Source organism: Hemiscyllium ocellatum, chromosome 8 (assembly GCF_020745735.1).
Source record: "Hemiscyllium ocellatum isolate sHemOce1 chromosome 8, sHemOce1.pat.X.cur, whole genome shotgun sequence".
Lineage (NCBI taxonomy): Eukaryota > Metazoa > Chordata > Chondrichthyes > Orectolobiformes > Hemiscylliidae > Hemiscyllium > Hemiscyllium ocellatum.
Window position 1 is genome coordinate 59,563,416 of NC_083408.1, and position 20,204 is coordinate 59,583,619.

Genomic DNA, 20,204 nt, shown 5'->3' on the forward strand with positions numbered 1-20,204 from the left:
TATGCCTTCCTAAATATCCTGTTCCATTCAATATTCAGGTATCAATCCATGCCATCCTGCCACCATATCTCTGACTCAGTCGTTTCACTAAAAGAGAGTACGAGCAAAATTGAGAGTGGACAGTTAAATAATTAACTGAGGGAGGTCACTCTCCAAACATCTCTATCCTCAATGATGGTCAAAGTTAAAAATCACACAACACCAAGTTATAGTCCAACAGGTTTATTTGGAAGCACTAGATTTCGAAGCGCTGCTTCTTCATCATGAAGCACTGCTGCCTCACAGCACCAGGGTCCCAGGTTCAATTCCAGCCTTGGACAACTGTCTGTGTGGAGCTTGCACATTCTCCCTGTGTCTGCGTGGGTTTCCTCCATGTGCTCCGGTTTCCTCCCACAATCCAAAGATGTGCAGGTCAGGTGAATTGGCCATGCTAAATTGCCCATACTGTTAGGGAAACGGGTTTGGATGGGTTACTCTTCAGAGGGTCTGTGTGGACTGGTTGGGCCGAAGGGCCTGTTTCCACACTGTAGGGAATCTAATCAGAGGTGAGAGTGTGTTGCTGGAAAAGCATAGTAGGTCAGGCAGCATCCGAGGAGCAGGAAAAGCAATGTTTTGGGCCGGAGCCCTTTGTCCACCCCAGTTCAACACCGGTTCCTCCAACTCAGTGATGACGGCTTCCATCACTTCAGTGCAAAATACAAGGCAGAAGCATCTTCAACCAGAAATAAATAGTAGTTATTCCAGCTTATCCACTTTGTGAAGATCCCAGCATCACAGATTCCAGTCTCTCGCCAATTCAGTTTACTTCATACACCATTTGATATCAAGAAAAGACTCAAAGCACAGGATACAGCAAATCTATGGGCCCTGCATCCATTATACTGACGACTTGTGCTCTAGAACTGGCTGTATCCATTTTTAACTGGGGCCCTCCATTTTTGCTTAGCAGCAGGAAGAATGGGAACAATGACTGTGGGCTGCCAGGAAGGTAAATCACTGCTTTAAGAACTTACCTTGTGAATAGGTGGAGCGCACACTGAGCAGGAGCTGACATGGGACTGCTGATTAAGTGCAGTAATATATTTGGGTGGTTGTATTACCTGAAACACTACTTAAGTAGTGTCTCCCACCCACCCTGAAGAAGGGCTTATGCCCGAAACGTTGAATCTCCTGTTCCTTGGATGCTGCCTGACCTGCTGCGCTTTTCCAGCAACACATTTTCAGCTCTCCTACCCACCCGCCTCTCTAACCAAAAAAAAAGAGTTTTGTGCTTGGAATTGGTAAGGTAACTGACTTTTTATTTTTGTTCTTTATTTTTCATCAGTCTCTTTGGGAATTTAGAATAGTGAGAATGGAGTTTAGGGTATTGAATGTTCCACCTGCAAAATGTGGGAGGTAAAGGTCACCACTAGTGTCCCTGCTGACTTCATCTGCGGGCAGCACGATGGCTCAGTGGTTAGCACTGCTGCCTCATAACGCCAGGGTCCTGGCTTCAGGTGACTGTGTGTGGAGTTTGCTTGTTCTCCCCAAATCTGTGTGGGTTTCCTCCCACAATCCAAAGATGTTCAGGTTGAGTGAATTAGTCATGATAAATTGCCCATTGTGTTAGGTGCATTAGTGAGGAGTAAATATAGGGTAGGGGAATGGGTCTGGGTGGGTTACTCTTTGGAGGGTCGGTGCAGACTTGTTGGGCCAATGGCCTTTTTCCATCCTGGAGGGAATCTAATCTAAGTGCGTCTAATCTAACTGTAGCTCCTCGAAAACCACGTTAGGGAACTAGAGCTGGGTGAATTTCAGATCATTTGGAAGGTGGAGAGGGTTATTGAGAGGAGTTACAGGGTGGTCGTCAGGTAGAAGAAAAAGGCAGATGGGTTACAGTCAGGGGACGGAAAAGGAACCGACAGATAGTGCATGGTTTCCCCTGTGGCCGTTCCCCTCAATAAAAAAGTATACTTTTTTGGATACTGCTGGGGGATGATGACTTACCAGGATAAGCCATGGGGATCAGGTCTCTTGCACAGAGCCTGTTCCAGTTGCTCAGAAGGAAGGTGGGGGGTGAGTAGCAGAGCATTAGTCATTGGGGACTCCATAATTAGGGGGACATATAGGAGGTTCTGTGGGAACAAGAGACTCACGGTCGGTGTGCTGCCTCCTAGATGCCAGGGTTAGTGATGTCTCGGATTGTGTTTTCGGGATCCGTGAGGGGGAGGGGGAGGAGTCCCAAGTCATGGTCCACATAGGCATCATCGACATAGGTAGGAAAAGGGATGAGTATTTAAGGCAGAAATTCAGGGAGTGAGGGTGGAAGCTTAGAGCTAGAACAAACAGAGCTGTTACCTCTGGTTTGTTACCGTGCCACATTCTAGCAGTGTGAGGAATAGAGAGAGAGAGGGAGGAGTTGAACACATGGCTACAGGGATGGTGCAGGAGGGATGGTTTCAAAAATCTGGATAATTGGGGCTCATTCTGGGGTAGGTAAGACCTCTACAAACAGAATAGTCTACACCTGAACCGGGGGGATATTTGCTAATGCTGTATGGGAGGATTTAAACTAATTCAGCAAGGGGGTGGAAACCTAAATTGTAGTTCCAGTGTCCAGGAAGTTGAGAGTAGCAAATTAGAATTTATTGTCATATATATTTTAACAATAAAAATACAATGAAAATTGTTCTAAGTTGCCCTGTCATGAGGTCAGAAATAAAGTTTCAAGGTTGCAAGAATGCATTGGCAAGCAGGAAAGTGGTTTTAAGTGTATCTGCTTCAATGCCAGGAGCATCCAGAATAAGGTGGGTGAACTTGCAGCATGGGTTGGTACATGTGGCCATTTCAGAGACATGGATAGAGCAGTGACAGGAATGGTTGTTGCAGGTTCCAGGATTTAAATGTTTCAGTAGAAACACAGAAGATGGTAAAAGAGGGGGAGGTATGGCATTCTTAATCAGGAACAGCATTATGGCAGCAGAAAGGACATTTGAGGACTCATCTACTGAGGTAGTATGGACTGAGTTTAGAGACAGGCAAGGAGAAGTCATCTTGTTGGGAGTTTTCTATAGGCCTCCAAATAGTTCCAGAGATGTAGAGGAAAGGATAGCAAAGATGATTCTGGATAAGAACGAAAGTAGCAGGATAGTTGTTATGGGGGACTATAACTTTCCAAATATTGACCGGAAATATTGTAGTTGAGAACTTTAGATGGGTCAGTTTTTGTCCAACATGTGCAGGAGAATGTCTTGACACAGTATGTAGACAAGCCAACAAAGGGGCGAGTCCTCATTGGATTTGGTACTGAGTAATGAACCAGGCCAGGTATTAGAGCCTTTGATCTTTATGTCATCCTTGTCAACAGGAATAGTGCCGGAAGACTGGAGGATAGCAAATGTTCCCTTGTTCAAAAAGGGGAGTAGAGACAATGCTGGTAATTATAGATCAATGAGCCCTACTTTGGTTGTGAGTAAAGTGTTGGAAATGGTTATAAGAGCTACGATGTATAATCATCTAGAAAGGAATAAGTTGATTAGGGATAGTCAACACCGTTTTGTGAAGGGTAGGTTGTGCCTCACAAACCTTATCAAGTTCTTTGAGAAGGTGACCAAACAGGTGGCTGCGGGTAAAGGGGTTGATGTAGTGTATATGGATTTCAGTAAGGCATTTGATAAAGTTCCCTATGGTAGGCAATGGCACAAAATATGGAGGCATGGGATTAAGGGTGATTTAGTGGTTTGGTTCAGAAATTGGCTAGCTGAAAGAAGACAGAAGGTGGTGGTTGACGGAAAATGTTCATCCTGGAATTCAGTTACTAGTAGTGTACCACAAGAATTTGTTTGGGGCCACTGCTGCTTGTCATTTTTACAAATGAGCTAGATGAGGGCGTAGAATGATGGGTTAGTAAATTTGTGGATGACACTAAGGTAGGTGGAGTTGTGGATAGAACCGAAGGATGTTGCAGTTTACAGAGGGACATAAGTAAGCTGCAGAGCTGGGCTGAGAAGTGGCAAATGGAGTTTAATGCGGAGAAGTGTGAGATGATACTTTGAAAGGAGCAACAGGAATGAAGAGTAATGGACTAATGGTAAGATTCTTGGTAGTGTAGATGAGCAGAGAGATCTGTGTCCATGTACATAGATCCCTGAAAGTTCCCACCCAGGTTGATAGGGTTGTTAAAAAGGCATATGGTGTGGTATATTTTACTGGTAGACGGATTGTGTTTTGGAGCCATGAGGTCATGTTGCAGCTGTACAAAATGCTGGTGCAGCTACACTTGGAGTATTGTGTACAGTTTTGGTCACCACATTATGGGAAGGATGTGGAAGCTTTGGAAAGGGTTCAGAGGAACTTTACTAGGATGTTGTCTCATATGGAGGGAAAGTCTTATAGGAAAGGCTGAGGGACTTGAGGCTGTTTTTGTTAGAGAGAAGGTTGACAGGTGACTAAATTAAGACATATAAGATAATCAGAAGGTTAGTTATGATGGATTGTGAATGCCTTTTTCCTCAGATGGTGATGGCTAACACAAGGGGACATAGCTTTAAATTGAGGGTGATAGATATCGGACAAATGTCAGAGGTAGTTTCTTTACTCAGTGAGTAGTAAGGATGTGGAGCACCCTTCCTTCAATAGTAATAGACTTGCCAACTTTAAGGGCATTTAAATGGACATTGGATAAACATATGGATGAAAATGGAATAGTGTAGGTTAGATGGCCTTCAGATTGGTTCCACAGGTAGATGCAGTATCGAGGGCCGAAGGGCCCGTACTGCACTGTAATGTTCTATGTATCCCTTGTCAAGTTGCTCCAATGCCTTTGACTCAGAGGGGCTCTACAAATTGAAGTAAATGAGAATTAGGGAAAAATAAACACTGGCCTTGCTCGCAATGCTCATATCCAATGAACAAATGAAAGAAAAAGACAGAAATTTCTAAGTGCATCTGTTAGTCTTGCATCATCATCGTCAGTCCCTCGCAGACACGGATGACTCTCTTCCATTCTCAGGGTAAGTCTTGCATACTGGCTTCACTTCACTGGATTAGAAAGTTATATGCAGATTTGTTGGCAACTTCAATGAACCTCTTAATTTTGGCATTCCAATTAGTTCAATTCATTGACCCTGGCTGACCTTGCTTTTTTTTGGCTTTCTACTCTTTTCCAACCTCAAAGCAAGCTCAAGGGAAAGCACTTGAACACTGCATCCTTCCGTTATTCATAACTGACAATAATTTCTACAATAATTTGTAGTTTTCATTTTCTCTTTAACAAGAAATTTCAGTGGAGTGGCAATGCATTCATACTCAAGGCCAAATGCCATGCTGGACGGGCCAGTCTACATTGTTTGTGACCTGTTTCTTTCATTTTGAATGTGTAGATTCTCTTAATGTAATCACACTGCTTCCCTCTGCACAAAACTCTCTCTCTCCTGATGTATTTAATAGCATGCATTTAGCACAACATTTAGGACAATGATCATGGCAATAGGAATATTAGAAATATTTTAGTAATTCATTAAAATCCAGTCTGATATTTGTTCCTTCCCTGGCCATCAACTGAATAGATGTATTCCTGTATGAACTTGAAGAGCACACCTGTGTTTAATGACTTTCCTTAATTTACACTGACTCATCTCTTTTCCACCGCCACCACATTTCCCTTTCAATTTTACCAGCATCTACAGTCATATATAAAAGCTTCTTGTGAGGATCAGTGCAAGCTGGAAAAAAACAGCATCTCATTTTCCACTTGGAGACTCAACAGCCTTCAGAACTCAATATCAAGTTCAATAGAGTATGAACACCTTTTCTGATATCCTTTGCCAAACTCCACATCCCAGGTCCTGTCATGACATGGCTACTTTCAGCACAGCCAATCCGTTTTCATCTAGTTAGGATCTCCATTATAGCTTCTCTTTCTCCCCCACTTGTCATTATCCATCTCTTTCTCTGTCCAATTGTCTTTCTCTCTTTGCACCTGTATTGCATACACCTCTCCCTGTCTTCAGCGTACATACCACTGGCTCCTAGCTACCATCAATTCTGAAGAAGAATCACTAGACCCCCGAACTGTTAACTCAGTTTTCTCTTCACAGATGCCGTCAGACCTGATGAATTTCTCTAGCAATTTCCTTTGTAGTATCAGAATGTTCCACTTGTGCTCTAAACGTAACAAGAGAAAACAATGAAACAAAAACAGAAATTGCTGGTGAAGCTCAGCAGGTTGGCAGCTTCTGTGAGAGAAAGCAGTGTTAAGGTTTCAAGTCCAGTGATCCTTCTTGAGCATTCTAATGTATTGTTTATAGTTAAAACTTTGCACCGTTTGCAGAATACGTCAGTCAACATAGATTGTAGTGTTGTTTAATTTATTCTTTTTGAGAATATATATATTGAAAATAAGTGATTAGTGTTGAAGAATGTTATGCTCATAAGTCATGGAGAGATCTGAAGTAATTAAGTTATTTTTAATGTTTTTTTAAAAATGAACTCTTGCTTGTTTTAAACAAAGCATAAGGAAGTCAGTTGCTTCTTGAAATATACATCAATTACCAGGAGAAAAAGCTAATTCATCCTGCTGAATTTTCACATCTCCCATCTGTATGAGCAAATCAGTAAAACGCTCACAAAGGATCACAAACACTAGTCAAAACTAGTTCTCAACATATTCAAACCCATTTTGGCTAATAACTCAACAGTTATATCCTGCAAGACATAACAAAATTACCTCTTTAGGTTGAATTATTCCATCCAGGACTGAAAATCCTGATTTAAATATATAACTCTGAACTTTCTAAGCATTTTCAATATTGAGACACATAACTAACAGTTCCAGTCTAACCTAAAGCCTACTTCTCACCGCAACCTCTCCAAGCTTGATTTATAGGAAGAATCTTGTATACTATTTAAAAAGTGAACTAACTCCCAGTCTATAAAAGCTATACTGCTATGCTTTTGACTGAATTAATCTGTATCCAAGTTTCTATGAAATGGGATTCTGCTGGAACAGCAAATTCTGTTGAAATTAGATTAGCGGGTGCTCTGATTTCCTCCCACAGTCCAAAAATGTGCAGGTTAGGTGAATTGGCCTTGCTAAATTGCCCATAGTGTTAGTAGAAGGGGTAAATGTAGGGTAATGGATCGCGCTTTGGCATGTCGGAGTGGACTTGTTGGGTCGAAGGGCCTATTTTCACACTGTAAGTAATCCAAACCAATTCAAAAATTATTCTCTACAGTGTGGAAACAGGCTCTTCGGCCCAACAAGTCCTTACCACCCCTCTGCAGAGTAACCCACCCAAACCCATTCCCCTACCCTATATTTACCCCTGACTAACACACCTAACACCATGGATAATTCACCTGACCTGCACATCTTTGGCTTATGGGAGGAAACCAGAGCACCTGGAGGAAACCCACGCAGATAGGGGGAGATTGTGCAAACTCCACACAGACAATTGCCTGAGGTGGGAATCGAACCCAGGTCCCTGGTGCTGTGAGGCAGCAGTGCTAACCACTGAGCCACCGTGCTCACTGATTTCTGATTCACGTGAATTAATGCTCATACAGTCATTTACAATTGTCACTTCTTTAATGCTTGTGTGTGCTTATTCCTGGGATGACTATTTGAATAAATCATCCTTTTGATTTTTATCCAAAAGAGAGTTTATTGCTCATTATTTAAATTCAACAAATTTTGAAGTGGAACTGAAATAAGAAAATAAAATCAACTCTTATGATCAGAACACAAAAAAAAACCTCCCTGTTTTACCCATGACAATGTAAAACATTCATTAGAAATTAAACTGAGAATTCTACAATTGTAGTTACAATTTCATGGTGAAAAATGGTTCAGTATGAACACACTGAATAAGAGCCACCTGGAAAATGAACCCACTATAAAATAGAATTTTGTGATAATTTGCTATGTTGGATTTAGAATGAACTGAGTAGCTGTAGATAGAAACAGCTATTATCAACATATTTGGATAAACTTAGTGATATCTAATAGAAATTGATGATCATCAATAAAGTACAAAAAATGTAACACGATGTATCTGTTGACATGTGATCTACAAATTTGTGATTGATATAAAGTGTGCATAAAAATTATAACTACAGGATGCTAATTTACTACAAACAGACCTCGATGTCTTGGGAGATTGCCTCACCTTTTAGTAGTGTGGTGATCAGAACTGTATGCAATATTCCAAATGTGGCCTGACTAAAGTTTTAAATAGCTATAACATAGCTTGCCAATGTTTATATTTATTGCCCCAGCCGATAAAAGCAAGTGTGCTATATATTTTCTTGACCATCTTATCCATCTATGTTGCCTCTTTTAGGGATCTGTACACTTGTATGTCCAGATCTCTCTATATGTCAATGGGTTCTGCCATTTATTGTATAATTTGAACCGGAATTTGATCTTCCAAAATGCATCACCTCACATTTGTTTTGGATTAAACTCCACCTGCCATTTCTGCCCAAAGCTGCAATCTATCCTTATTCCACTTTATCCCTTGACAATCCTCACTCTGCCAATTTTAGTGTCATCCACAAAAGTACTAATCAGACTTCCTACACTTTCCTCCAGATCACTCATATAATATTCAGCCATTTTAGAACACATTGCACAATCATTTTGATTGATTGTAAGCTATCCAAAATTGCATGATTGTCAAGGAAATTAAAACTTATTCAAGCTGACTCTCAAAGAGCAGCTCCCAGAAATTTGTAAAACCAGATTATTTGTGTGTACTAAAGAAGCAATTCTGCAGCTCCCGGCATATAAACAGTCACATTTATCATGGTTACAATGTACCCTTCACTGCACTGGTCAATTGTTAGGCATGATAATGCAGCTTCTTATGACTTCTCAGGGATGGCTTCCATTCTGGATGCTCCACGGTCTATGGATCAGTCGCAGGCAGCAATGGTCCTACTATAGCTTCAATACCATCGCCACAGGGTTTGCTTCTCTGATCACTTGGGCCTACCTACCTATATGAAGACTTTCTTCTAAACTCTTCCAAGGGCATCTCAAATTTGAGACATCTCCTTATACTTTGTCTTAACAGTGGACACCTCATTCATTGCCCACTGCTGAAACTACCATATTACCACTCCTTTAATTGTATTGGCAGCTCACCATCATTAACAGAGTGGTGGTCCTGGCTGTAGCTTATTAATTAACTACGGCTGGTACAATTTCATCCACAGTCCCACATTCACTTGTGCAATCTGGGACTCATATTAGATCCTTCTGTTAGTATCCTTGGCATACTGGTCATATTCTGGTATTGATTGTTGCAGTTAGAATTACGACTTTTAGCATTCCTTATTCATAGATGTAAATATATGCCAGGCTTTTGCAACTGTATTGCTGGAAAGTTTACTTATGAGTTCTAGATGAAGACACGGTTGGATTCAATGTGATAGTATCTATGATGTAATAGGAAATGGATGTTCTGTGAAATAAATATTAATTTGCCAGAATTAATGTTACCATACGTGGCAATGGTATCAGAATGAAGTCAGTCAACTTACCACACTGATGATCAGATTATCAACATTGTTGAAAGCACTGACATCTTTGGGTGGACACAGCATAATCTATTTCACAGATAAGCCTCTCTTAATATACATACTGGAGTCGAGGATGTATTCTTATGCTGGAACTAGTTATTTAACCGATTCCACTGCTGATAGAACAGAAAGGCCTTCAAGTTGTAAATTGCTTTTGCGGGACTAAGCAGTAGCAGAATTATTCTTGTAGCCTTCACAAAGATAGTTTGGCCCAATGCCAAACCAGGTTTCTCCCCTTCCTGGTCCCCAAATTAAGTGTATGCTTCAAACCCAAAGGCTTCCAGGCCACCAGATATTAGACAATCTGTGCCATTTGTTGCCCACAACTTGCTGGTTCTACTTGAATGAGCTCAGGTACTAAAAATAGGTCCCACCTCTACATCTCCCAACCAGATGATATGCTCTAACAGTTGGTCTCCTGAAAGTAAAAATTAAGATAGAAACCAAAACTGTTGAAACACAGTCATTTTGATATAAAATGAAATAACTGCAAGAACAGGAATAATGAAGTATCTGGGTACAGGTCGTTCTGCTATAAAGCATGTTTCGCAAGTGTGAATTAGCTATAACGGGATTATGAATTGTAGATGTTGTTTGGATAAAGGGAATTTTCTACTCAATGAGTAAAGTGATTTTGTATTGGCAATCTTCTGAACATGTTTTAGAAGAGGTTTTCCATAGCATAATTTTCTATAGTGGGAGGATTTAGAGGAACACAACTGTTGTGTTATAGAAGAATGACCTGTATGGGGAAATAAACAAGGGAAGGTAAGTAGAGGCGAAGACTTCAATACAGCAAAATATATGGTATATGCCTTATAAGCCCAATGTTCTGTGTTATGTTGTAGAATTCAATACTTTGGATTTTAAGTTAGGCACTAGCAACATTGAGAAAATTAAGAAAGCGTTTCAGCTGATTTTGATGAAGCTTGAAAAATCATTTTGTTAGAGGCTAGAAATCAAACCTATTTGAAGAAACTATTGAACTCAAAACATTTACTCTTTTTTTCACAGATACTGCCTGACTCGCTGAATCTTTCCAGCAATCTCTGTTTGTTACATATTGGTACACGATGTGGCTATTAGGTTATACAAAACTAAATTTTCCATGCTAATCTGAAAAATATTAACACGACTCGTCAATTAAAAAACATCCAAAAACATTCTTTTTAAGAATGGAACTTTTTTTTTAATGGAACATTCCTGTTTTCTCACCAAGAGATAACAAGAAATACTACTTTAATTTGAATATGGACTGACTGAGCAGACATAATGCAATTTTACATACCCAAGCCAATCATCTACATCACAGAAGCCCTTTGGTAGTCTAAGAGGCAAATAATACTGAATGCTTAATTTAAAAATGCAACAAAATGACAAAATAATGTCCAGATTTTACCAGTGACATACTGGTACATAATAACAAAGCAAGGAACGCTGTAGATCTGAAACAAATGAAAACAAATTGCTGGAGGGAAATTGCTGGCAGTTCTGAAGAACAGTCACCAGACTCAAAACGTTCACTTTGTTTTCTCTTCACAGATGCTGCCAGACTTGCTGAGTCTCTCCAGCATTCTCTGTTTTTGTTTGTTAAATATTGGTACATGATGTGATGATTAGGTCGTATAAAGATCAATAAGTCTGAATTCTTTATCTGAACTGAGTTAGTGGAACTCGATCAGGATAACTTGCCCGGGAATCTAATAAGCCATTACATTAACTAAGTTAAGTCAATCAGCATTTTCATTGAATTTTTAAAAGTCATTGATTAAATTGCTTGATTGACTGACAGAAATTGATGGGGGTGTGGGAATCAAGGGAAGGAGAAAACAACTTTTGTTGTTTTGCTATATATCATGATAACTACCCATTATGCTATGTAGGAAATATTTTAAAAAATGCTACGTGGGAGTCATATTAGTTTTGGTGACAATATCACTAGGTTCAAAAACACAGCTGATACCATCTAGACAGCAACAGGAAGAATAGTCATTTGGCTGAGGTAGTAGAAGACTATTGACACCTGGAAATTTGTACTGAACTACAAGTGCTAGAAAAGAAAAAGTGGAAAATGTTGAAGAAATTTGAGAAATAAAACAAAATATTGACTAAATAAATATCAAACATAAAAACAGAATACAACAACTCCTTTAAACAAAGAACAGGCAGCATCAAAATTTTTATTCACTGCTTCTCTTCAGTTATGTTTTCGAAGACACAACCATTTACGTGGAACTTCGTAGGAACATCTCTCAACACCTTCTTCATCATATGGTATGTGCCAAGTATCTTGTGTAGTCTGTACTATGGTGTCATATTTTGATATGATCTGCAGGGAAATATGTGCATTTTTAAAACTATCAATGTCAAAGGAAACTGATAATTACAACTAAAAATAGATAATGTTCCTCACACCAAAAATTGTTATTTGAAAGTCCATGTAAGCAATTAAGTATAACCAATGTTTAGAAAACGTAAGCAATCTGCAAAGAATAACATTCCATAAATTGTTTTTAGAATTCTATGTATTGTTGAGAGATCGTGTATCTGTTACTGTCAGAAGAATTTGAAAGTTTTCCACAGCTTAAATTTTTTTGGATAATTAAGGACACCAAAATGATACAGATTTCAGTCAAAGCCATACATTACCTATGAAAAGATAATCTTTTGATGAAAGAAAGGTGTGAAATGACTCATTTGGCAGGTGAGATATTCAAAAGGTCTATGGTTGAATAAATGGATATAATAAAATAAAAAGCGGATGAACATTTTTCAGCCCAGGGCCCCTAGATTTAGCTTGATCTGGATTCCATCTGTCTTGAAACGTTGCACTTTGGAGCTCTGAGAAGTTTTGAACTTCTACTAGGAGTTTGCCTAGACCACCCAGTTGACTGTTGGTAGACTTATTTCTGGGGTTGGGAGACAGAAATCATGTTTTCCCCTCTTTAATTTTCCATCCAAAATTTCAACTCATCTTCTCTTTCTACAGCTGCCAGATCTGAGAGCCTCTCCAAATTTTTTTTTTCTCATTTCAAAAATTTTAATAGACATGGTAATTTCCTTTAGCGCTTTATGAATAAATATATTTGGTCATACTAGTAGATGGGAAAGAATTTGCTCTGACTGATAAAAATAACAATAGAAGCAACATTGGTACATAGTGAAAACGTTTCACAAAAGTCCAGGAATCATAAAATAGGTCTATTGTTTGTTTCAGACATACATTTCTAGACTACTTTTCAGGAAATAGAAGTTCTTATCTATGTGAGTTAATCTAACTTGGTGTTAGATGTGAAAAAAAGCGTATGGTCAGAGCTTAGATCAGGATAATTCTCACTTCACATCAACTTTGAGAACACAAGAGTTCCTTCTCAGGATAGGCATTACAACTCAAAACATGAAATTTACACCTCTGAACCAGAATCATTTATTAAGCTTTGCTTCTTAAAAGAAACACACAAACATGTTCTGTCAGGTGGATTAGAGGGATTTTTTTATTCTCTCAAATGCTGTTCAGTGTGCCTCTCTCACCTCAAATTTCATTCTGTTCCCTGGATTGTACCTTGACAACACAAGCTGGTGTCCACGTTGCCACTTGAAAAACAGTCTTCGGGTATTCTGGTCAGACAAACAAGCTTTGTGATCCCGCATGAGGTCTCTACTAAGGAATTTACAATGATTGCCTGAATGCATAGTTGCGTATAACAAAAAGGGATCATCTTCAGAACTAGATCAAGTAAAAGGAGAAGAAATCTTGATTAGATTAATCAACTAATATAAATATATAAGCAAATATTTCTGCAGTAGCACTTCCTGAATAACTAAATGACAATGAGGACAGAAATTTAGTTGGTTCTTGAAATTCTTGTCAATTTTCAGTCCCGGTTGTGTTTTCTTGTACTAATTCTTTGCTGTACCTGATTAGCCTAAAGGCCACTAAATCTACTAATCTGAACACAGTTTAATCTGTGTGGTGACATTTAGCACCTTGGTATTTCAAATTTATTTACAGAATCATAGAGTCATACAGCATGGAAACAGAGCCTTTGGTCCAACTCAACAGTGCCAACCATAATTCCAAACTAAACTAGTCCCACTTGACCATGCCTGGACCATATCCTTCCATATATTTCTTATTCATGTACTTTCCTAAATATCTTTTGAATGTAGCTGTATCCACATCCACCAGTTCCTCTGAAAGTTCATTCCACTCATGAACTATTTTTAGTTTTAAAAAAAATTGACCCTTATGTCTTTTGTAAAATTTTCCCCTCTTACCTTAAAAATATGCCCCTTTGTCTTCAAATGCTCTGTGCCAGTGAGAAGACACCTTCTACTGACCTTATCTATACCCCTCATGGTTTTATAAATCTCTATAAGGTCACCTCCTCAACCTCTTATGCTCTACTGAAGGTCCCAGCATATCTAGCCTCTCCTTATAATTCAAACCCTCCTGGCAACATCCTGGTAAATCTCTTCTGAACCCTCTCCAGCTCATTAATATCCTTCCTATAACAGGGTGACCAGAATTTGATTAGCTGCAATTGATTTATAATTCTTTGAAGAGAAATTTTTTTCAGAATTCATGTAAACACCCAAGGTAAACAATGATAATACAGGGATTTAATTAAGACAGCAGAAAATGTGTAAGAGAGTAAAGCAGCGAAAAAAATATAAAGAGAAATAACTTTCAGGAAAGATTTCCGAGTAAATATACATTTATCCAGTAAAACAGTTCCCCGGCCCCATTTTGTAAGGATTAGCTTAAGTGTGTATAATGCTACATAAACAGAAGTTGAACCATTTATAGCAAATGATACCTTTTAGATATTTCCTAATCAGCCTGTTAAGAGAAAGAAATGAAGGCTAGAGAATGCAAGAAAATAAATCTTAATATTTTGAAACAGTTCACATTACAGAAAAGGAAGTATTGAACGCCTTGGGAGCCATAAAGGCAGATAAATCTCCAGGACCTCCATGAACAAGTGTATCCCAGGGGAAGTTGGAGAAGAAATTGCAGGGCCCCAACAGAAATATTTGGATTACCTTTAACAATGGGTGAAGTGCCTATAAACAATAAGTGAGGTGCTAGAGGACTGGAGGGTGGCTAACGTTGATCCTTTATTTAAGAAAGGAGAAGCCTGGGAACTGCAGATATATGAACCTGACATCGATGACGGGTACGTTGCTAGAGGTGATTCTGAAAGATAGGATTTAAATGCTTTTGGAGCGGCAACGACTGATTACAGGTCGTCAGGATAGTTCTGTGTGAGGAAAATTGTCTCTCATAAACTTGGATGAGTTTTTTTTTGAGGAAGTAACCAAAAAGGGTGTTGAGGGCAGAGTGTTAGACATGGTTACATGGACTTTAGTAAAGCCTTTGACAAAGTAGACAAATTGGTAAATTTAGATCACATGGGATTCAGAGTGAGCTTACCAACTGGATACAAAATTGGCTACATGGTAGGAGACAAAGAGTGATGGTGGAGGGTTGTATTTTGGACTGGAGTCTTCTGCCCAGTGGTGTTCTACAGGAATTGGTGCTGGTTCCACTTTTGTTTGTTATTTATATAAATAGTTTGGATGAGAATATAGGAGACATGGTTAGTAAGTTTGCTGATAACACCAAAATTTGAGGTCTTGTGGACAGTGAAGAAGGTTATTTAAGAGTACAAAGAGGTCTTAGTTAACTGGATAAATATGCTGAGGAGTGGCATATGGCATTTAATTTGGATAAATGCGAGGTATTGTATGTTGATTAAGCCCTGTGACATGTTGTTGATAGATTTAAGACAAATGTCAGAGGCAGGTTCTTTACTCAGACAATGGTAAAGGCGTGGAATGCCCTGCCTGCCAATGTAGTTAACTCAGTCACTTTAGGGGCATTTAAAAAGTACTTGGATAAGCATATGGATGATGATGGGATAGTTAGGGGGATGGGCTTAGATTAGTTCACTGGTAGGAGCAACATCGAGGGCTGAAGGGCCTGTTCTGGGCTGCATTGTTCTACTTTCTACGTTTAACAGAGAGACCTAATGATTCAGGTACATTAATTTTTGAGATTTGCATTACAGGTAGACAAGGAAATTAAGAAGGCATTTAGCAAACTTGCCTTCATTGCTCAGACTTTTGGAGTATAGGAGTTGAGAAGTCATGTTGTGGTTGTACAGGATGTTGGTGAGCCCTCTTCTGGAATATACTGTGTGTAATTCTGATCGCCTTGACAAATTAAGGATATTATTAAACCAGAGAAGGTTCAGAAAAGATTTACCAGGATATTGCTGGGAATGGAAAGTTTGAGTTATAAAACTATGCTGGGACTTTTTTCACTGGAGAACAGGAGGTTAAGTGGTGAACTTATAGAGATTTATAAAATCATGAGGAGCAAGGATGAGATGAATTGCAAGTGTCTTTTCCCTAGGGAGGGGCAGTTAAAAACTAGGGAGCATATTTTTAAGGTGAGAGGAAAAGGTTTTAAAAAGCACATGAGGTGCAATATTTTTTCACAGAGGTTCATATGTGGAATGAACTGCCAGAGGAAGTGATGGATGTAGGCACAATTACAACATTTAAAAGACATTTGGATAAGTACATGAAAATGAATGATTTGGAGAGATATGGGCTAAAAGCAGGCAATTGAGACTATTTTAATTTGGGAACATGGTCGGCATGGAGTAGTTGGGCTGAAGTGTCTGTTTCCATGATGTGACTACAATCTCTCGAGCAGGTGGGGCTTTACTGAGCCAGTCCTGCCCCCGAGTGTTTCCCTCATCAAACTCTAATCTTGCTCTATTTCATCAGCAAATATGGCTTTCAATATCCACCTTCTCAGCTGAACTGAAATAACAATACTTGCAGGCTTCCTCTGAGTCTCTTCTGGTATTCCCCAGCCCGGAGAACTTCATTTTTTTAGGACTACTTTTGAGTCCTCACTCCAAACACTCAAGGTGAAATTCAGATAAATGTGAGGTGCTGCATTTTGGAAAAGCAAATCTTAGCAGCACTTATACACTTAATGGTAAGGTCCTAGGGAGTGTTGCTGAACAAAGAGACCTTGGAGTGCAGGTTCATAGCTCCTTGAAAGTGGAGTCGCAGGTAGATAAAATAGTGAAGAAGGCGTTTGGTTTGCTTTCTTTTATTGGTCAGAGTATTGAGTACAGGAATCGGGAGGTCATGTTGTGGCTGTACAGGACATTGGTTAGGCACTGTTGGAATATTGCGCGCAATTCTGGTCTCCTTTTTATCGGAAAGATGTTGTGAAACTTGAAAGGATGCAAAAAAGATTTACAAGTATGTTGCCAGGGTTGGAGGATTTGAGCTATATGGAGAGGCTGAATAGGCTTCCCTGAAGTGTCGGAGGCTGAGGGGTGACCTTATACAGGTTTACAAAATTATGAGGGGCATGGATAGGATAAATAGGCAAACTCTTTTCCCTGGGGTGAAGGAGTCCAGAACTAGAGGGCATAGGTTTAGGATGAGAGGGGAAAGATATAAAAGTGACCTAAGGGGCAACATTTTCACGCAGAGGGTGGTATGTGTATGGAATGAGCTGCCAGAGGAAGTAGTGGAGGCTAGTACACTTGCAACATTTAAAAGGCATCTGGATGGGTATTTGAATAGGAAGGGTTTGGAGGGATATGGGCTGGGTGCAGGCAGCTGGGACTAGGTTGGGTTGGGATATCTGGTCGGCACGGACAGGTTGGACCGAAGGGTCTGTTTCCATGCTGTACATCTCTATGACTCTACACTGCCAGGAAGGTATTTGAAATACAGACATTCAGTCTAGGGGTCTCAGTGAGGACACAACAGCAAATGGTGGCTTTGTGCTGTTGGACATCAGCTGTCTATCAATTTCTGCATATTTCTGTTCAGCTGAGAGGGTGGGTATTGAAAGCAATATTTGCTGATGAAACAGAATAAGATTAGAGTTTGGTGGGGAAAAACCCAGGTTCAGATCTGACTCAGTGAAGCAAGCCATTAGGGAAGAACATGAATCATATTTGTGAGTAAGTATAGAGATGCAGTTTCACAGTCCATGGGAAACAGTCTCAAAAAATTAACCAGAATGCAGCAGGTATTGAGGAAGTCCGTGACAGATCAAATAATTTGCTTGCAAACCTCAATAAACTCTATCCTGTGCTCAAATTTATCATTGAAATAGAATCAAATGAACTCCCTTTCCTCAATCTATTAGTTGAGAAGTTCTTGATAGGGAGGATCAAAACCAGATTGGTAAAAGTGAAAAATGATGAACTCTTGTAATGTCTTTAGGGCGGCACGGTGGCACAGTGGTTAGCACTGCTGCCTCACAGCGCCTGTAGACCCGGGTTCAATTCCCGACTCGGGCAACTGACTGTGTGGAGTTTGCACGTTCTCCCCGTGTCTGCGTGGGTTTCCTCCGGGTGCTCCGGTTTCCTCCCACAGTCCAAAGATGTGCGGGTCAGGTGAATTGGCCAAGCTAAATTGCCCGTAGTGTTAGGTAAGGGGTAAATGTAGGGGTATGGGTGGGTTGCGCTTCGGCGGGTCGGTGTGGACTTGTTGGGCTGAAGGGCCTGTTTCCACACTGTAAGTCTAATCTAATCTAATCTAATGCTAGGGCGGCACGGTGGCACAGTGGTTAGCACTGCTGCCTCACAGCGCCAGGGACCTGGGTTCAATTCCCGCCTCAGGCGACTGACTGTGTGGAGTTTGCACGTTCTCCCCGTGTCTGCGTGGGTTTCCTCCGGGTGCTCCGGTTTCCTCCCACAGTCCAAAGATGTGCGGGTCAGGTGAATTGGCCATGCTAAAATTGCCCGTAGTGTTAGGTAAGGGGTATATGTAGGGGTATGGGTGGGTTGCGCTTCGGCGGGTCGGTGTGGACTTGTTGGGCCGAAGGGCCTGTTTCCACACTGGAAGTAATCTAATCTAAAGTTACAACTTGCTGACTTATCACACCATTAAAAACTAGGGGAATTGCTGAGAAGTCCGTGGGATCTGTCTTGAGTATATCTGCAATTTGATGTATGCGGTGGGGTATTTGATCACTTTGTTACCCACATAAATAAGACGCTTAATTCTGGGTACTCAAATAGATGCCGTATATCGTATTTGTGTTTTCACATTGTCAATTAAAGTCTGTTGTGATTTGTTCAAATCCATGAAACCTTGTGGCTTTATTCTGTTGGTATATCTCCTGGATCTCTCACTTTGTCAACTATAAAATTAAAGTTACTGGTCCCTTGCCCAATGCTAACAAATTTCTTTGAAATATTTTTATACTATTGAAGAGAGTATCAGAAATAAATAGTGGACAGAAGCACATAATTCCTTAATAAAATATGATAAATATCTCTTAAAACTTAGTTGGATGCAAGTGTAGTTAAAAGAATTCAGATGATTTAAAAGAATATGTTTTATCATAAAAGCTTAGAGAAAAAGATTAGGGTGAAGATATAAGATTATGGAAGAAGATTTAGAGAAAATCAGTAAAGTACCTAGAGTCAGTGGTGCCACAGGATGAAAGTGGAAATTAGGCAACAGATTAAATGTGGTTGCAGTAATTGGAAGTAATGCAATGGGGTATTATGAAATAAGAAAGCATATTAAAAAAGTAATAGAAAGTAAAAGTAAAAGAAAGGAAGAATCTCCAGTTTTGGAACTGTTGTATATCTGGGGAACATTAAGGAGAGAGGAACAATGACGGGATACTAATGAGATATTGAATAGTGAGGTAGTGTGGAGTGATGAGAAAGAACAAAATCAGGAGATTAATGAACATTGTGGCAGCAGTGAAGACAGTCGACATGAAGGGATTGAAATGGTGTGGTCAAATATTTTAGAGACAGGACATATGGTAAGGCAAGTGACAGGAAGAGGATGAGGATGATTTAAGACCCAATGAAGAATGTACTGGCAAAAAAAAATCATCAGAACTGAAAAAAGAATGAATGGCTGACAGGAAGAGGTGGCAAAGTGTGATCATCTAACATTGTGGTGACTCCAAATAAAATGGAAAAAAGATAACAAAGTGATAAGGAGGAGGAAGAGGAGGTTGTGTCACAAAAGAGAAAAAACATCCCTTTATTTGTTAAAGGAGGACGTTACAGAGAAGAGAATATCATAAGACATAGGAGCACAAGCAGACTATTTGGCCAGTGGAGTCTGCTTCACTATTCAATGAGATCACGGCTAATCTGATAAGCGTCAAATTTCCTGCCTTACTCCCATAATTCTCAATTCTCTCCCTGATTAAAAATCTGTCTCCCTTAGCCTTTAATATACTTAACAACTCAGTTTTGATACCATTGGCCAGCAAAGAATTCCACAGATTCCCTCAGAGGAAAGAATACTCCTGATCTCAGTCTTAAATGGGTGATCCCTTACTCTGAGATTATGCCCTCTGTTTCTACACTCTCCCAAAAGGAGAAACAAACTATTTGCATCTACCTTGTCAATCTAATATATTTCAATAATCTCATTCTAAACTCCATTAAGAACAAGCCCAACCAACTCAATCTGTCCTCATAAGAAAATCTCTACATAAACAAATCAACCCTGTGAATCTTTCTTGGACTAGGAGAAAGTGAGGACTGCAGATGCTGGAGATCAGAGCTGAAAAATATGTTGCTGGAAAAGCGCAGCAGGTCAGGCAGCATCCAAGG

General features: G+C 39.8%; 1 protein-coding gene across 1 annotated transcript in view; it reads right to left on the bottom strand.

Annotated features, from left to right (window-relative positions):
* Window positions 1–10,747: 10,747 nt before the first annotated feature.
* prorp (protein only RNase P catalytic subunit) overlaps window positions 10,748–20,204 on the bottom strand; it is a 74,587-nt gene continuing 65,130 nt past the window's right edge. The window contains exons 6-7 of the mRNA XM_060829089.1: window positions 13,096–13,291; window positions 10,748–11,893 (exon numbers count right to left, since the gene is read on the bottom strand). Of these exons, the coding sequence (XP_060685072.1) occupies window positions 11,762–11,893; window positions 13,096–13,291 (328 nt within the window). The 3' untranslated portion in view covers window positions 10,748–11,761. The remainder of the gene's footprint in view (window positions 11,894–13,095; window positions 13,292–20,204) is intronic.